The sequence below is a fragment of the Dicentrarchus labrax genome, unplaced genomic scaffold (assembly GCF_905237075.1).
Source record: "Dicentrarchus labrax unplaced genomic scaffold, dlabrax2021, whole genome shotgun sequence".
In the NCBI taxonomy this organism is placed as follows: domain Eukaryota; kingdom Metazoa; phylum Chordata; class Actinopteri; family Moronidae; genus Dicentrarchus; species Dicentrarchus labrax.
Window position 1 is genome coordinate 34,025,219 of NW_026136720.1, and position 19,269 is coordinate 34,044,487.

At 40.6% G+C, this 19,269-nt stretch overlaps 1 protein-coding gene across 3 annotated transcripts; it reads left to right on the plus strand.

Moving 5' to 3' along the window:
- The first annotated feature begins 1,706 nt into the window (after positions 1-1,706).
- LOC127352675 (NACHT, LRR and PYD domains-containing protein 12-like) lies at positions 1,707-15,403 on the plus strand. 3 transcript variants are annotated; one of them, XM_051381260.1, is made up of 11 exons: positions 1,707-1,825; positions 2,386-2,706; positions 4,874-4,963; positions 5,927-7,793; positions 7,972-8,145; positions 8,387-8,560; positions 11,062-11,235; positions 12,326-12,499; positions 12,840-13,013; positions 14,332-14,378; positions 14,604-15,403. In XM_051381260.1, the coding sequence occupies exons 2-11, from the start codon at positions 2,433-2,435 to the stop codon at positions 15,185-15,187; spliced, it is 3,732 nt and encodes a 1,243-aa protein (XP_051237220.1). In that variant the 5' UTR covers positions 1,707-1,825; positions 2,386-2,432; the 3' UTR covers positions 15,188-15,403. The 3 variants fall into 3 exon arrangements, with proteins under 3 accessions (XP_051237220.1, XP_051237218.1, XP_051237219.1); XM_051381258.1 differs by lacking the exon at positions 11,062-11,235; XM_051381259.1 differs by lacking the exons at positions 7,972-8,145; positions 8,387-8,560; positions 11,062-11,235.
- The last annotated feature ends 3,866 nt before the right edge of the window (positions 15,404-19,269 follow it).

Sequence of the window (19,269 nt, forward strand, 5' to 3'; positions counted from 1 at the left end):
CAGCCCCTAAGACATGCAAGGCCCACATGTACAAAAACTGGTACGCCTGTGTATCATGATAAAAGAAGCAGGACCCATACCTCAAACCCAACAGGAAGTCAGCCATTTTGGATTTTGTGGCAATTTTTTGCGATTTGCACACGTATTTGAACCAACTCCTCCTAGGGAATTGATTGGATCGACTTCAGATTTGGACACAGCCATCTAAACACATTCACCATTAAAAGTTGTGCTATTTACGTTATTCCGTTGAACAGCTTGCCCGTCCCGTGGCGTGGAATTATAACGATTCGCCATGAAAGAGGGATTTGTCATAACGTCTGCATACATGATCTGATCTCAACAAAACTTCACATGTTTGATAAGAGTCCCGCCCTGAACACGTCTATGTGATAATATTCAGTAATAGTGAGAGCGCCATCTAGTGGTGAAAGGAAATGTCATTTTTTATACTTTCATGTTCTACTCCTAGTAGGATGACCAGATCAAGCTGAAATCTAGTCAGAAAATGCAAAACATGTTGTTGATGATATTTCATGATTGTGGTGAGTTTTTGTTACATGAAATCATTCTAACACAGTAGCATAACATTCACACAGGTAGCCCTTCAGCTTCTGTGCTTTATACATGTACAATTTAATTCAGGGCTTAAAGTTCTCACGCACCATGCTGGATTTCAGGCAGAGAGCAGTTTTACAATCAAACAATACATTATTCAATGCATTGTACATATTTCCTCCTTCTGGGGGACAAATATGGAGCTCAAGCCATTATGGAAAAAACTCTTCCTGCGCTGCTTAACATGTTCTAACCACACTTGGTCAATTAGCTTTAGTTTTTAAGGTTGGGTTAAATTATTTAAGTTCAGGTGGGTTCTTGTGGGCTTTTTTTTTTTTTGGTGTCTTCACTGTAAACTAGTTTACTGTCTACATGGTCCATTCCTTTTTCATAAAAATGGGAACATATAACAGATCTGACTGTTAACACTGTTTCAGGTGATGCTAGGGCTTCACAGATATTGTGATATGATTTGCGATAATGTGGGAATGATCATTTTTACATCATAAATTAAATTTTCACTGAAAAAGTTTTTTTTAGTGGTATGTACCAAACAAACATGTATTCTTACATCTGGAGAATATTTGTAGACCAGGGCATCCAATCAACCCTAACACTTTGAGCACTGACAGTGAATAAAACTGATTATCTGGTTATCATGGCTCCTGTCAGTGGGGGGATATATCAGGCAGCAAGTGAACATTTCGTCCTCAGAGTTGATGTGTTAGAAGCAGGAACAATGGGCAGTGTGAGGATTTGAGTGACTTTGACAAGGGCCACATTGTGATGGACGACTGGGTCAGAACATCTCCAAACCTGCAGCTCTTGTGGTGTGTTCCCAGTCTGCAGAGGTCTGTACCTATCAAAAGGGGTCCAAGGAAGGAACAGAACCCGAGACAGGGTCATCAAACTGCTGAAACAGTTAATGCTGGTTCTGATAGAAAGGGGTCAGAACACAGTGCAGAGCAGTCTGCTGGTATGGGGCTGCAGAACATTATGACCACAAGGGTGCCCATGTGGTCATAATGTAATGGCTGATAGTCGATGCTGTGTTGATGTAACAGCGGGCAATGTAAGATGGATATTTACAGGAACTCACATTAAAAAGAGGAACCTGAAAAGGCGGAAGTTGGAATTTCACTTCACTATATTAACGGTCTGTTGTGTACTTCCTCATTCTTCGTTTCATTAAAACTTACTTGACTTAAATGCAGCAGATTGACTTGTGTTCGGCACCTTCTGATATTCTTCAAACCTTCAGAGACCGGTAAGAGTCTTGTGTCATTATCTAGGATACTTTGCAGATAGATTTGTCATGTGATGTGAAGCTTATGGTCTACTTTAAGCCTTTCATGTCATCAGATGCAGTTGGGGCTTTTTTGTTGTCTTGTGTTTCATTCAGCTTTTGTCACCTAAGAAGCTAAACGTTAATTCTGTGAACTCTACTGCATCCTACCTTACCTATATGATGTAACATAAAAATAGTAGCATTTTCTCAGAATCTTGGCCTCTTTTTAGAAAGCAGGAGAGAAAATGAGTCATCGTCAACATTTGTTATGGTTTCTTAATAATTACGACATTTGAAAAGCAGTTGGTTACAAAATATGTTAAAGGCTCTACAGGGTGATTATTTTCCTGGGCAACTATCATATGTTTCCCAAATTATCTCAAATGGCTTGAAAAGTAGTGCATCTAGCTGCCCTGGTGGAGCATGCCCCGGACTCTGGTTTGGGCTAAGCCCTGAACATCTGGCTCCACCACTGAACATACAGCTCTTGTATCAGAACTCTTGCTGCTGCTCTGATACATTTTACATTTGTTTTCCAGTTTTCCTTCAGGTTGACAACCCTATTGGATTTTTGCAGGAAGCCACGATGACACCAGAGGACCTTTTGAAGACTCTGGAGGATTTAACAGCCGATGAATTCAGGGACTTCAAATGGTATCTGCGGCATCCTGACATCCTGGAAGGGTACCAAACCATCAAAGTGTCCAAACTAGAGACAGCAGAAAGGCGGGACACAGTGGATCTGATGGTGAACAACTATACACTTCCCAGAGCTCTGATGGTGACCAGAAAGGTTTTAGAGAAGATAAACAGGAACAATCTGGTGCAGAGTCTGTCAGGCACCAGCTCAGGACCAGAAGGTCAGTCCCACTGTTTTCTTTCATTGATATGTTCATGTGGGTTGACAACACAATACTTGTAAAGTACAGAAGCTCACTGTATGTACCCCCCCCCAAAAAAATGCTGGCCTGATCTCATATTATGAGTAAAGGTTTAAGTTATCAGTCATTGTTATTTGAGAGGATGGAGATGACTCTGATTTAAAGGTCCAGTGTGTAGCATTTCAGAGGATCTTAGAACACCTGTTATCCTAAATAGGTCACAGTGACTCTACCAAAGTCAGATTTGGCCAGGTTAAAAGTGAGAGAGGCTTTCTTTAACCTCTCGAAAATTGTCCTTGGGGTTTTGGTATGTGCGGACCAAGTGGTTGAGTAGGCCACTATGTCATCAAGATAAACTACACCATTTTTCACACCAGCTAGGACTATGTGCATGAGACGTTAGAACATGGCGGGTGCATTTTGGAGACCAAATGGCATAACTGTATATTGAAGGAAATTGACGGGCGTAACAAAAGCAGAGATTTCAGATGCACGGGGAATTAAAGAGACTTGCATATAGCCCTTTAATAAGTCCAGTTTGGTGATAAATTGTGCTGAACAAACCCTGTCCACACAATCCTTCATTTGAACTAGAGGATATGAATCCGCTTTTTGTGACACCATTCACTTGTGTCTGCGCAAAAACGTGTTGTTTTATCAGCTTTGGGCACCAGAAGACACAGGGAACTCCACACACTGGAGCTTGAGACAGCTAAGCTGTTTACCAGCAGGTAGGTGTCCTCCTGCTGAAAAAGTGCACGTTTTGTTGGATTAACGTGGTAAGCGTGCTGCTGAATCGGGGAATGGTCATCCACATCAAATACTGTTCTAGTCCAACATTTCTTTCATACGTTATTTTGGTTACTCCTTCAGAATCAGAGCTACCACCTCGGCCACCTGCAATGGCATCCCTGAGCACGTAATACAAATAAAACTTATTTCTGTAACATTCGTTCAAATCTCAAACTCATCTTAAGTAAATGGAAGCTTTGGGGGTCCGTTGTACCCAGGTACAACGGCGGATTCCACAAACAAGCTCCCTCACAACACAATGGCATCAGACAGATTCAGCATAATGCATATTTTTCGTTCTGTTAATAAATTCTTTAAGCATATACTGTTGATGGTGTGGTCCTTGCTAGTGAAACAGTCTCTCTAAGACAGAGCACTTAATCGTCATCTTAATATAAGTGAAAATTTAAATTGTAGAAAATTTAAATGTTCAAAATAATAGAAACAAAAAACTGAGATTTGGTTCTACTGTCTGGTCCAGTTCACACATTGTTATACAATTAGCTTTGACCATACAATGTAAACAGAATACCCAGCTAATCAACATTTTAAATTCAATGGGCTATTTAATCAATAGTCAATGTCAGACAATTGCGGAACATCTTGCATCTTCAGAGTTGTAACTGAACTTTGACTAAAAGACAAGATAATCATTATTGCAAATTTGCAAGGCCCTATGTAGTGTGCATATAGGGTGGACCGGCTCTGCTCCAAGACTTTGCAGGCTTTGGGATTGTTGCTACCTTAAATGCCTGATTTCAGGGCAAAATTTTTTGTATACAAATCTAAGGCAACTTAGAAGTTAGAATGAAATGTTTAGTTTGGTGACGTATGGCTCAGCTTTTTGCATGAGGGACTGCTATGACTGGTGAAAGCCACAGGAAACTACACTGATTGGTCAGCTTTGTGGTGATTGGACAGAAGGTTGTGCAGAATTCACAGGGATAAATTTAATTTCCATTAATTGTTGTGATTGCATCATAGCAACTTCCTGGAGTAACGAGCATCATTCTATCTAACTTTACCTAATTTATAATCACCATTTCTTTCATATCTCTATGTCGGAAGGTAGTTGGACCCTTTTCAAATGAACAGCTATTCAGTTAAAAAAAAAAGAATGATTTTGAGTTTCCCCTATTTTTGATTACCAACTACTACTACTACTACTACTACTACTACTACTACTACATGCGGTGAAGCCATTATTGCCAAAGCAGTGGCAGGCTTACACTTTTCAGGGATTCCATGTGACTTTAATCTAAGGGTTAAGTTTAATGTGGATGAAGTCAAACGTTTATAATCTCTCTCTCTCTCTCTCTCTCTCTCTCTCTCTCTCTCTCTCTCTCTCTCTCAGGATCAGTGAATGTCAATGATGTTGGAGAGACGTCACAGAACAGAGTACCTTCCTCCACTCAGAGTGAAAGTAAAGCTTCTGTATTCTCAGGTATGTATGGAAGCCCCAAAAGATCAAGTAGTTCTTAAGTTTGAAAAGGTTAAATGTAAGTAAATTTGACATTCTGTATTATAGCTCCATTATAACACAGTGAAAGTATAGACAGGAGAACTTGATGAGATTTAGTCAAAGCAGCAGTAGAGTATCTGCAGGTCTTAAAGTCTTTAAGCTCCATTGGTACAACAATTCGGAGGATTAATTGTAAGAAACTAAATATAATATTCCGAGGTATGTTTTTATTACTGTATAATCACCTGAAAATAAGAACTGTTGTGTTTACGCCATTTTGAACTTAGTGGTCATTTTTGGTGATTTACATGCCTTGTTCTTGTACAAACTCTTTCTAGAGAATTGAACAGATTGACTTAAAATTTGGTCAGTGCAGTCTAAATACATTTACAATGAAAAGTGATCACAAGCCCGTGGCCTGGTGTAGAAATGTGACGTTTCGTATATATTATGCAATCTGCACCAAACTCAAGAGTCGGTGCCTGAGCACACCTACATGCAAATATTCAGTCATAGTGATAGCGCCCCCTACTGGCAGCAGGAAATTATATCTTTTATACTGTCATGTACAACTCATACTGTATTGACCAGATCCAGCTGAAATTTGGTCAGAAGACCCTTCAAACTTTTTTTCGCTCAATGGTGTGTCCATGGCGTGGTGTCACATTTTGATGTACCACCATGAAACAGGAAGTTGTTCTAACTTGACTGTACATGGTCCAATATATTCATATGGTTTAGTCCCTGCTTGAATACATCTTCATGCCAATATTTGGTCATAGGCATAGCACCACCTGCATCTGATTTACATGTAATTTTCATGGGGTGGTCTGCACATGATATGCTGGCACATAACGTGACCACAGCACTCCCTGACTGTGAGGGCATGTTCATCGCTGCATGCCGCTTTAGTTAGATGTTGTTTTTTCTATTTATGTCAAACAGATGAGATTATTCCAGTACCAACGCCACACCCCATCTCATATTACCAACACTTGCTTCAGTCAAACCTCCAGAATAAATTTATGTGTGCACAAGAGGGGTGGATGGAGAAGAAGGATGAGCAACCTCTGGTCGATATCTACACAGAACTGTACATCACAGCTGGAGGTGACATACACATCAACACACAGCATGAGGTCAGACAGATTGAGGCAGTGGGGAAGTCATCAGAAACAGAGACACCAATTAAACCCAGTGACATATTCAAACCCCCCTCTGGAAAAACAAGAGCCATAAGAGCAGTGCTGACCAGGGGATTTGCAGGAATTGGCAAAACGTTTCTTGTGGGCAAGTTTGTGTTGGACTGGTCTGAAGGAAGAGCCAATCAAGATGTGCATCTCATATTCCCCTTCAGCTTCCGCCAGATGAATTTATGGAAGGGAGAAAAGTTCTGTTTGGCAGAGCTCATTCATAAAAGTATCAGGGAGACCAAAGACATCCCAGAAGAAGCTCTGAATCACATCTTTACAACTTTGCAGTCATCAGGAAACACCAACTATGACAGAAGTAAATTCAAACTTCTATTTGTTTTGGATGGACTGGATGAGAGCCGCCTTCAACTGGACTGCTCTACCAGTAAAACCCAGAACACAGACTTTGATGTGACAAAGTCGACCTCAGTGGATACGCTGCTGAAGAACCTCATCAGAGGTAATCTGCTTCCCTCTGCTCGCCTTTGGATAACCACACGACCTGCAGCAGCCAATCAGATCCATTCTGATTTTATTGACATAGTGACAGAGGTCAGAGGGTTCACTGACCCACAGAAGGAGGAGTACTTCAGGAAGAGGTTCACAGATGAGGAGCAGGCCAGCAGAATTATCTCCCATATCAAGACATCAAGAAGCCTCCACATCATGTGCCACATCCCAGTCTTCTGCTGGATCACTACTATAGTTCTGGAGGGTGTGTTGAAGACCAGAGAGGGAGGAGAGCTGCCCGAGACCCTGACTGAGATGTATGTAGAATTCCTGGTGTTTCAGATTCATCAGACAAAAGAGAAGTATGACCAAGAACAGTGTGTTCAGTACATTAAGTCATTAGCTGAACTGGCTTTCCACCAGCTGGAAAAGGGCAACCTGATCTTCTACGAGAAAGATCTGAAAGAGAGCGGCATTGATGTCAGTGGAGCCTCAGTGTGCTCAGGAGTGTTCACAGAGATCTTTAAAGAGGAACATGGGAAGAAGACTGATGAAGACAAGATGTTTAGCTTCGTCCATCTGAGTGTTCAGGAGTTTTTGGCAGCTTTATATGTGGAGATGTCGCTCATCAACAAAAACAAGAATGTGATGTCTGAGCCAGCGCAAACTGTTGGCGAACATGTTCGAATGGTTTTCAGCAAAACATCAGTGACAGCAGTCCACAGGTTTGCTGTTGACAAGGCCTTAGAGAGTCCAAATGGATACCTGGACTTGTTCCTCCGCTTCCTCCTGGGTCTCTCTCTGCCAACAAATCAGACCAAACTCCCTCAGGGCCTACTGAAAGAAACAAGAAGCTCACAGACCAATCAAAAAACAGTCAAGTACATCAAGAAGAAGATCAGTAAGAATATGTCTCCAGAGAGAACCATCAATCTGTTCCACTGTCTGAATGAACTGAATGATCGTTCTCTAGTGGAGGAGATCCAACAGTACCTGAGTTCGGGAAGTCTCTCCACAGATGAACTGTCTCCTGCTCAGTGGTCAGCTCTGGTCTTCATCTTACTGTCATCAGAAACAGATCTGGATGTGTTTGACCTGAAGAAATACTCTGCTTCAGAGGAGGCTCTTCTGAGGCTGCTGCCAGTGGTCAAAGCCTCCAACAAAGCTCTGTAAGTGCACAGATATCTGCAGATACTAACTAAGATAAGTAATTGCAGTTACTAGCTATTAGACCCTAATATTTGATTGTCCAAATCATCAACATAATAAGGGCGATCATAGAAATATGATGTTTTTTATAGTAGTAAATAGTCACAGTGTTTGTCGTTATCTCTAACTCTTCTTCAGGCTGAGTGGCTGTAATCTGTCAGAGAGAAGCTGTGAAGCTCTGTCCTCAGTTCTCAGCTCCCAGTCCTCTAGTCTGAGGGAGCTGGACCTGAGTGACAACAAACTGCAGGATTCAGGACTTAATCTGTTTTCTGCTGGACTGAAGAATTCAAGCTGTAGACTGGAAAGACTAAGGTTTAATTACTTTTTTGTAACACTGTTTACCTGTAACCAAATAAGCATATGACAGACATGTATTACTTTGGTCTCTACTGTGTTTCTGATGATTATGTCTGCATTTTAAATAAAAAGAACATTCCACAAATGTACTTGATAAATATACTATATATATACTATATATAATTTACTGACACAGAACATATTTGGCATATTAAAGTAAACATAAAAGTAAATGTTCTATTTTGTTTTTAATCAGATTAAATCAAACCAGGCTCACAGAGAAATGCTGTCAAGAGTTCTCAGCAGTTCTCAGCTCCCAGTCCTCTAGTCTGAGAGAGCTGGACCTGAGTGACAACAACCTGCAGGATTCAGGAGTGAACCTGCTCTCTAAAGGACTAAAGAATCCACACTGTAGACTGGAGACTCTCAGGTCAGATCACACTGTGAAACCCCTGTGTGTTGTACTTCAAACATGAAATGCTTTATGACTGTTCTCAACCTTTTTACAGTTGTGACCAAAATTATTAGCCCCCCTTATGAAATTAGACAAAACTCTTGATTTCTCCATGGAAATGGCCATTAACAACACGTGTTTGTTATTTTGGAAACAAATACACTACAAAGACAAAAGTTGACAAGTTTGATTAGGATATTTTATTGATACAGTGAGTTAAAACAAAAAAGGGCAAAAATGAGAAATCCAAAATTATTAGCCCCCTGGCCATTAATAGTCAATAGTGTACCCTTTCTGAGCCACAACTGACAACAACTTCTTAGAGTAGTTCTTTACTAGGTTGGCACAGGTCTCCTGAGGGATTTTGGCCCATTCTTTCATTGCAAATTGTTCCAGCTGGTCCAAATTGCGTGGTTTCCGAGCATGGACATTCACTTTGAGCATCCGCCACAGATTCTCAATAGGATTGAGGTCTGGGCTCTGTGCAGGCCACTCCAGGACCTTGGTTTTGGTATCCTTCAGAAACTGTTGGACCAATTTCGATGTATGCTTAGGGTCATTGCCTTGTTGGAAGCCCCAGTGATGACCTAAGGATAGACTACGAGCAGATTTCTGCATTTTATCCCTCAAAATGTCAACATCATTTTCTTTTTTCATGATGCAATGCACCCAAATAAGGCTCCCTGTGCCTGAGGCTGCAAAACAGCCCCACAGCATGATGCTCCCACCACCATGTTTAACTGTGGGAACTGTGTTCTTAGGGTTCAAGGCTTCTCCCTTTCTTCACCAAACATAAGCAAGATCCAATTCCAGTTTAGTCTCATCAGACTAAAGCACAGACTTCCAAAACTCATCTTTACCTTTCAAATGTTCACGGGCAAACCTCAGTCTGGCTTTGAAGGGCCGCTCTTTGAGTAAAGGGGTTCTTCTTGGACGATGGCCCTGAAGCCCACCACGATGGAGAGCCCTCACAACTGTGCTCCTTGAAACATCAACTCCAGAAGAGGCCAGGTCAGCAACAATCATCTTGGCAGATGTCCGGGGATTCTTGCTGACATCTCTGACAATTTTCCTCTCAAGAGTTCTTGAAATCTTGAGCTTACGACCACGCCCAGGTTTGTTTCTTACAGAATTTGTCTCCTTGTGCTTGGCAATGATGCAACGTACAGCGGTTCTAGACACTGAAACACTTGGAAATGGCAGTATAGCCTTCCCCTTATCATGAGCCTCCACTTCTTTCTGAGCTCAAGACTGATTTCCTTTGTCTTTGGCATGGCACCCATGGACACTTACACAGGCGCATATGCAACACACCGCTGTACCCCCCCCCAATCCCACACCTTTGCCTCTTTTTACCCCCAGTGAGACAAGCGGGGTTCCGCTGGCTGCGCTGAAGCTGGCAGCACTGAAGCTGGCTGCACTGAAGCTGGCTGTGCCGTGGCTGCCTGTCTGCGCTGGTACGTCTCCAGCCCCTTTCCCTCCTCCCCCGGTGCAAGTTGTTTTGAGTTCTTATGTTGCAAAGTGTGCTCATATGTGCTTATGTTGCTGAGGTTTTTTCCCAGTCGCACACTGTACTCCCCCACAGGAGCATAGTCTGGGAGCAGCTTTTTTCTCCTCCCCTCTCCTCTTGTTTCTCCCCCTTTTCTCCCCTCCTAAAAGTAATTTCCCCCCGGGGATTATTAAAGTATTTCTGATTCTGATTCTGATTTATGCTGATTGAATGTTCAGGTGTCGTTAGGAAGCCAATTGACTGCACAGGTGTGGTTTGAAAACTGATTGGTTAATTAGGTGTGTTTTTGAAGGCACAAATTCACATGGGGGGAAATATTATTGACCACCCCATTATGGGGGCTAATATTTTTGACATCCCCATTTTTCTCTATATTTGATATAAAGCAAGCCTAAAATGTTATTTTATATTCCAAAATGTACCAAAAGCAAAAAAAAAAGCACTGGTGAATGTTTGATTATATCGAGTTTTATCAATGCTGCAAACATTGGGAAGAATTTTAGGAAAATGTTCCATAATTCCTGGGGGGCTAATAATTTTGGTCACAACTGTAAATGTGTGAACAGGCACGCTAGCAAAGAGTGGTCCCACAGACTTTAAGAAATAGGTACATTATGTGAGCTAACTCTTCTCTTGGCTTCTAGCCATGTCTAAGCCAATGTGTTTCAGATGTTTTAATTCCACAATCTTACATCTAACGGCCACTGTGAATCCAAAAAAACATAACTACATACTGCAGGTAACTCTGTTCTGAACATCTATACCCAAAAAAGTGGATTAAGTGTTAAGTTACTCTTTAGATGTTGACCATGTTTGAATAACAATACTGTTTGTTTTCAGTTTGAATCATATGGAACTGCTTATTAAATAGTTTTATAATGCTGAAGTGAAACATAAGAGAAAAATGTATCATTATTATTATTATTATTATTATTATTATTATTATTATTATTATTATTATTATCAGGTTAAATGAAACCAGTCTCACTAAGATAAGCTGCCAGGAGTTCTCCTCAGTTCTCAGCTCCCAATCCTTTTGTCTGAGAGAGCTGGACCTGAGTAACAACAACCTGCAAGATTCAGGAGTGAAGCTGCTCTCTGCTGGACTTGGGAGTCCACACTGTACACTGGAGACTCTCAGGTCAGATTACACTGTGATGCTTTTGTATAAAACTGTTTCCCATTGGTGAAAAAAATGTGGATTTTTTTCTGACAAACTCTACATGACAAACAAATGCTCATTTGGTTGCTACTGTGTTGTCAATATTGATACGTTTGCATTTTCTACCATAAGAACAATCCAGAAAATAGTAAACTCTTTCCACTGACACTGAACATATCTGGGATTTTAAAGCAAAATATAAAGGAAAATGTGCTTTATTTGGTTTAAATCAGGTTGCATCAAACCAGGCTCACAGAGAAATGCTGTCAGGACTTCTCTTCAGTTCTCAGCTCTCAGTCCTCTAGTCTGAGAGAGCTGGACCTGAGTAACAATGATCTGCAGGATTCAGGAATGAAGTTGTTCTCTGTTGGACTGGAGAGTCCCCACTGTGTACTGGAAATTCTCAGGTAAGATTACCCTGCAACACTACTTTACTAACTTTATTGTCAAACAGACACTGTTTCTGAAAGACAATTAGTGTCAAATTATTGGACTTCACAAGAACATATGAAATAATGTTAATATCAATAATCTTGTTATTGTTACTTAGCACAGACCTCTGCCCTGTTTCTACAGAACTGACAAACAATGACTGACCGAACATTAAAGATTTTTCTTTTTATATTGATTATTATCAGGTTGAATCAATCCAGCTTCACAGTGAAATGCTGTGATGAGTTCTCAGCAGTTCTCAGCTCCCAGTCCTCTAGTCTGAGAGAGCTGGACCTGAGTAACAACAACCTGCAGGATTCAGGAGGGAAGCTACTCTCTGCTGGACTGAAGAGTTCAAATTGTACACTGGAGACTCTCAGGTCAGCTCACACTGTAAAACTTTTGTGTAGTGCTGTGTTTCCCCCCATTTTACATGGTTCCTGTTTTAAAATGAAACAGCTGGTGATGGAGTTCTCATCCAATTCGCAGTGTTTTAGAATTCACAATCTATATTTGTAGGAAGGAAAAAAAGTTATTTTTTTATTCCTTCTATGCAAAATAACTAACTATGATTACTGTTAAAATTGCAATATTGAAAACATGTCAGTGTTTGTCTTTATCTCTAACTCTCCTTCAGGCTGAGTAGCTGTAATCTGTCAGAGAGAAGCTGTGAAGCTCTGTCCTCAGTTCTCAGCTCCCAGTCCTCTAGTCTGAGAGAGCTGGACCTGAGTAACAACAACCTGCAGGATTCAGGAGTGAAGCTGCTCTCTACTGGACTCGAGAGTCCACACTGTACACTGGAGACACTCAGGTCAGGGTGCAGATCGTTCAGCCATTTAAATGTTGCTGGACATACTGTCAATGATGATAACCAAGGTCAGAAGGATTTTACTGTGTAGAGTATAAGGAGAAACACTGAGGTAACAACTCTCTGCAAGATTTCCATAATTGCCAGTTTTTGAAAAAAATAGAAAATATAGCTTTTCTCTTTAATTCTCAGGCAAATTCATTCAGTTGATGATGTATTCTGGTGTAATTCACACAGGCATAATGAGGAACTTTAACATGACTTCTCATTATTAAAGAAAATGGACACCTAGTGACACACAACAAATGATGTTTGTGTGTCTGTGTATAATATGTGTCTCCAGACTGTCAGGCTGTATGACCTCAGAGGAAGGCTGTACTTCTCTGGCCTCAGCTCTGAGATCCAACCCCTCCCATCTGAGAGAGCTGGACCTGAGCTACAACCATCCAGGAGACTCAGGAGTGAAGCTGCTGACTGCTGGACTGGACGATCCACACTGGAGACTGGACACTCTCAGGTATGAACAGACAACCAGACTGTTGAATCACAGTCTGAACCAGCAGCACTGCTGATAGACAGCAATTGATGTGCTGAGAGTCCCTGTCCCCACTGAGACTGACCTCCTAACTGGTCTAATACCAGATCAATATTCACTGGTGATTGTACAACAAGTACAACATACGGGATAGTTTCACAGTAAAAGAGAACTTGGAAAACTGTCTTTCAAATGACATCAGTTGTTCCTATTAACACCTCACAAATACAACAAGAACCATATAATTTATGTCCAAAACAGTACAAGGTCTACAAGGTTGGACAACTGTATTGAACTTTACATTGGTCTTTGTAAAAAAAAACTCTACAGCTCATTAGCAGCGGTCCTGTAGTAGTAAATTTGTTGAATCCAAGACCAGAACTAGGCAAGACTGAGTTAAGACAGAGTCCAAAACGGTTCAAGTTTTTTTTTTTCATTCAAGAGTTTTATCATTGCCAATGAGATGGGTTTTGGCAACCAGGCATATGACTGTTGTTTTCTGAACAAGCACGCTCCATCAGTAGTTGTGTTTGGAAGATGTTGCAGTCGGAAATTGCTTCAGAAAAAAAAACATATATTGCTGGAGTTGGTTGTGGCTAAGTACAATATTGGGCTAGACCAAAGGTCAAGTCCGACCCAAGTTCAAGTGCAAATACCAACAAGTCCAAGCCAATACACGTACACAGTGTCCCAGATTTTACAAGGTTTCTCCATGGGGAATTGTTAGCTGAACTAGACGACGCACTCAGTTACCTGTTTTAGTCCAGCTAGCTAACCCAGCAGGCCTGCAATAAGATGTGTGTGCAGTTTATATTGAGTATTGATGTGTTTCTTGCTGCCATTTAACTGCATTACTTTTACCTTTACTCATATAAATGAAGTGGACAGCATAAAAACAAAAAACAGCCAATAACAAGAATAAAAAACTGACTCTTGCTCTGTGAGGCTGTAGTTATGTACAGCAATGCTTTGATCTAAATGCCAACATTAATATGCTAACATGCTCACAATGACCATGCCACCTTAATAATGTTCAATCTTTATCATATTTTATCTTATCGAGTTGGCCATGCTACCAACCGGGGACCAAACAGGACTGGTGGTAGTTTTGAGGCTCTGGGCATTTTTAGGCTAGAATACTGGACAGCTGAATATCTATGGTGCTGGGTAACAGAGTTTCTGTGCAGCTGGGCAGTTAAGGCCAAATGGTCAGGCAATGCACTCAAGAATGTCAGGGTTTATGGAGATCATTGATGAGGAAGCTTCTGAAGGTTCATTCTGACTCTGTTTCTTCCTCCAGGGTGGAACACGGTGGAGAGCAGAGGCTGAAACCTGGTCTGAGGAAGTGTAAGTGTGTGTTCACTTTGATTCCTGAAAACATGTTAAAGTAGTTTAAATCAAAAGCTTGTGTATCTGCATTCAACTGTCAGTTTGAAAGAAGATCCAAACAGATGAGTCATTGTGAAGTTTTGATCTAATTAACAGTCAGTCTGTTAATAAAGCAACAAATAAAGCCATCAGCTGTGTTAGATGATAAACTGCTGCTGTATTGAGTCTTGTTCTCTCCATCAGATTCCTGTGAACTCACAGTGGACACAAACACAGTGAACAGAAACATCAAACTGTCTGACAACAACAGGAAGGTGACAATAGTGAAAGAGGAGCAGCCATATCCTGATCATCCAGAGAGATTTGACTATTGGTTTCAGCTGCTGTGTAGAAATTGTCTCACTGGTCGCTGTTACTGGGAGGTCGAGTGGAGAGGAAGAGTTCACGTATCAGTGAGTTACAGAGGAATCAGAAGGAAAGCAAACAGTGCTGACTGCTGGTTTGGACGGAATAATCAGTCCTGGAGTCTGCTCTGCTCTGATGTTGGTTGTTACTATGTCAGGCATAATAGGACAAAGACAGACATCCCTGCCTCCTCCTCCTCCTCCTCCTCCTCCTCCTCCTCCTCCTCCTCCTCTTCCTCTGTCTGTAACAGAGTAGCAGTGTATGTGGACTGTCCTGCTGGCACTCTGTCCTTCTACAGAGTCTTGTCTGACACACTGATCCACCTCCACACCTTCAACACCACATTCACTGAACCTCTTTATCCTGGGTTTGGGTTTGGGATATTCTCATATGGATCCTCAGTGTCTCTGTGTTCACTGTAGGAGGAAGAGTCTCTGCTGACAAACAACACATGCACATTCACAAACTGTCTGTTTTTCCTCTCTGTTGAATGTGCTGCATGGCCTTGATTTTAAACGCGACAAGTTATGAAGATGTTTTAGATTTTCTTTTTATTTCTTTCACACAAAAATTTTGTAGAAATATGATTTCATACTGGTTATCATTAATGTCATTGATCATTAAAGGCTGAGACATTGTTTTTTTGCATTGTTTTTTGTTATTTCCAGCACATGTCTGTATATGAATGGATAGAAAAGAGTCAGGGTTATAACACTGTAAATTTACTATAAACATTCTAGTTCTGTCAAAAACTCAGACTGATAAGTACACTGTGTTCCAAATTATTATGCAAATATGATTTCAATTAAAAAACATTACATTTTTTTGGTTTTTCAATGAAAATTTTCAATTGTGCTGCTTCCCATGTCTGTTTAGATCACTGACATCAATCTCAGACAGGTTTGTCTTTATTAGTTTGCCAGGTGAGCCTAATTAATGAGAAACTACTTAAGGATGTTGTTCCACATTATTAGGCAAGTCACAGGTTTCATGCAATATAGGGGGAAAAAATATCTTTCTGCAAATGAAAAGTGTGAAATAGTGCAGTATCTTATCGTATGAAACCACTGGATATCTGACCAAATATTAAGAAAGATCATCTTCCTATGAAAAGATTTGTGTCTGATTCAGAGCGCAGACGCTTCGTTCGGATAAAGACGTGTTAAGGAAAGCTTCTGTCAGGCTAATTCATCGTATTAAGTGAGCAGCTGTGAAAAAGCCACTGATGATAGTAAACAGGTATTTGAAGCTGCTGGTGCCTCTGGAGTCCCAAGATCCTCTCGATGCAGGATCCTCCAGAGGCTTGCTGATGTGCATAAAGCTGTATTTCAACCACCCTTAAACAATGCCCACAAGGAGACATGATTGCAGTGGGCTCAGAAATACATGAAGACTAATTGTCTAACAGTTTTATTCACTGATGAATGTTGTGCTACACTGGATGGTCCAGATGGATGGAGTTCTACACTGGATGGTCCAGATGGATGGAGTTCTGGAAGGCCACCATGTCCCAACAAGGCTGCGACGTCAGCAAGGAGGTGGTGGAGGACGTTTTGGGCTGGAATCATGGGAAGTTGGTAGCCCCGTTAAGGTGCCTGAAGGTGTCAAAATTACCTCTGCAAAATATGTGGAGTTCCTAACTGCCCATTTCCTGCCATGTTATAAAAAGAAAAATGCTGCAACAAATACCATTGAGGCCTAGGCTGCTATGGGCATTAAGGGAGAAAGAATCACGGTGTGGCCACCATCATCTCCTGACCTCAACCCTACTGAGAACCTGTGGAGCATCCTTAAAAGGAAGCTCTATGAGGGCAGGGGGCAGTTTACCTCAAACAGCAGCTCTGGGATGAAACTCTGGAATCCTCAAAGGAAATACAGGCAGAAACTGTACATGGACTTACAGGTTCAATGGATGATAGAGTTGTTAATGTGGTATCAAAGAAGGGCTCCTATGTTAATATATAACTCCATCTTTAAGGATGTTTTTGATTTAAATAGCTTTGATTTGAGAAAAATCATCCTCTAATGCAAAACATACAACAGATTTCTGTTTTCAATCCTTTAGAAACTATTTAGTGAATTGAAACTCTGTTTTGCATAATAATTTGGAACACTGCATTTTGAGTTATTTAGCAAAAAAATACCATTGTCATCATTGGTAATTGTGTTTAATAAAATCTAGATTACGATATAATTGTTGAGGAATAAAAAATCCTATTGACAATTATATCGACTATTTAGTAAGAAAAAGAACAAAAACAGTATATGCATAATAATTTGGAACACAGTGTAAAGAATAAAAGGTAAAATGGTGTGTACTGCTCAGTACATAGTTTGACACCATGGACAACAACGTACGTATATACACTCATACATACATAAACACACACCCATGCATAATGAAGGAATGTGTGTGACTTTGTGTGTCTGAGAATGTGTGTATGTGGGTCAATGACAAAAACATCTGCACAACAGTGTTTTTAAAACTGATGATATATATATTTTGAGTCTGGAACAAAGTGTTTTAACACAATTAGTTTGTTAAATAACTTTTTTATTTTCTATGTATCCCTGTGTCTTACTGATTTTTCTTTAATTCAATTCAGTTTAATTTGTATAGCGCCAATTCATAACAGAAGTTATCTCAGGACACTTTTCAAATAGAGCAGGTCTAGACCGAACTCTTTAACATTAATTACAGAGACCCAACAGTACCACCATGAGCAAGACCTTGGAGACAAGGGCAAGGAAAAATTGCCTGTTAAAAGGCAGAAACCTAGGACAGATCCTTCGGCTCTAGGTGGGTGGGAGAGAGAGACAGAGAGAGAGACAGACAGACAGACAGACAGACAGACAGACAGACAGACAGACAAGTGCACAGCAACAACAGTAGCAACAACTACACTCAGTGCTCGAACTATACCGCGGCTTTCGGGGGGAGCTCACTTATATTGGGGGACAGGGGCTTGCGCTTGCCTCAGAGCAAGGACTTACTCAAAACACATCCATTATTAAAAGCCTGTACGCCTACTTGCCTTATGTCAGCACATATAAGCACATGTCACATCCATCCTTTTAGACATGATGACTGCAAAACATGGCAGTAAATACAATTCAGCACTGAAATTGAGCGGCTCCAGCGGGTCCAGCGCAAATGATCCAGAGCTTTTTTTTGTTTCCCGTGTCTGATTTAAAGTGACGTTTAAGACATAGCGCCCCCACGCTTCAATGGTGAGGACAGGAATTGCATGCAGGCCGGTATCTTTATTAAAGTGAAATAGTGATGTGAAATGCGGAAATCATACATTAAAAATGGCCTAATTTTACACATGATCCATGATTATGACAATACAAAAAAACAAAAAACAAAACAAAAAGGAAATGCATGGGAAAAAACAGCATTTTGCCAATATTTTAGAGACCCCCCCAAAATTTCACAAATTATGTTTTCAGGGGAGCTCATGTCTCATTAACGGGGGCTGAGACCCCCCTGGCTCCCCCGTAGTTCGCACCCTGACTGCACTAATAGTAGTGACTGATGATGATGAAAATGATGACGATGACGATGATGGGGGACAATGAGCAGTGATTATAGTAATAATAGTAACTGTAGTAATAATTAAAGCTGCAAGCAGCGTTGGGCGGGACCTCGCCATCAACCCATGATGGGCCTGCACGGCGGACGCCCGCCGCAGCCGCGCCACACCAAGTTGGCCATTTTTGATTTTTTTTCGGTGAATTTTTTGTCTTGTATTTGAATGAACTCCTCCTAGGGAATTAATCGTTGTGCTATTTGTGACTGTGCATTGAACGGCGTGCCGTGGCGTGCTGTCAAATTTGGCCATGTTAAATTTCACAGTGATTTTCTGTGGTGTTTTTTTTGTGTTTTATTTGAACAATTCAGTCACTGCAATCTAGACACATTGGTGATCAAAAGTTAATCAAATATTTACCTTGCGTCAAACAGTGTGTCCGTGGCGTGGTGCTGAATGTCCACGGTTCCATTTACACTGCTGGGTCAAACTCGAATTTCTCCCACAGGGATCAATAAAGGAACATCTCATCTTAAATTAAAAAACATAAAACTTTAAAAAAAAGTTTTCTTTTTTAAAACATAAATACAATCATTCAAACGCATTTACCCACACTGTATATACATACATATACAGTATATACTGTCATATAATGTATATACTGTATATGTATATATAATGTATATGCTGTAAATACAGTATATAGTTTAAGTCTATGTGGTTGACCCTGTGTATTTATGCTGTTAGTTTATATTATCTTATATGAGCACTGACTGAATCTGAACATAAACTTCCTTTTATAAATATCACATTTATTTAAAATAATGAACACATGAATATAATGTTCATTACTGGAGACTCGCAGCCTGAAAAGGCAAAACTTTTTTTTTTTTTTTTTTTTTTTTAAGCTTTATTGAAAAAGTACAAAGAAATAAACAATAAACAATTCTGGCACTTTTCATAGTACATAC

What these genes read in the sequence shown, in the direction of transcription:
- LOC127352675 (XM_051381260.1), top strand. Translation starts at nt 2,433, where the DNA reads ATGACACCAGAGGACCTTTTGAAGACTCTGGAGGATTTAACAGCCGAT. An exon ending in TAAAGCTTCTGTATTCTCAG is followed by an intron (nt 4,964 to 5,926) that starts GTATGTATGGAA and finishes TATGTCAAACAG; the next exon opens with ATGAGATTATTCCAGTACCA. An exon ending in AAAGCCTCCAACAAAGCTCT is followed by an intron (nt 7,794 to 7,971) that starts GTAAGTGCACAG and finishes ACTCTTCTTCAG; the next exon opens with GCTGAGTGGCTGTAATCTGT.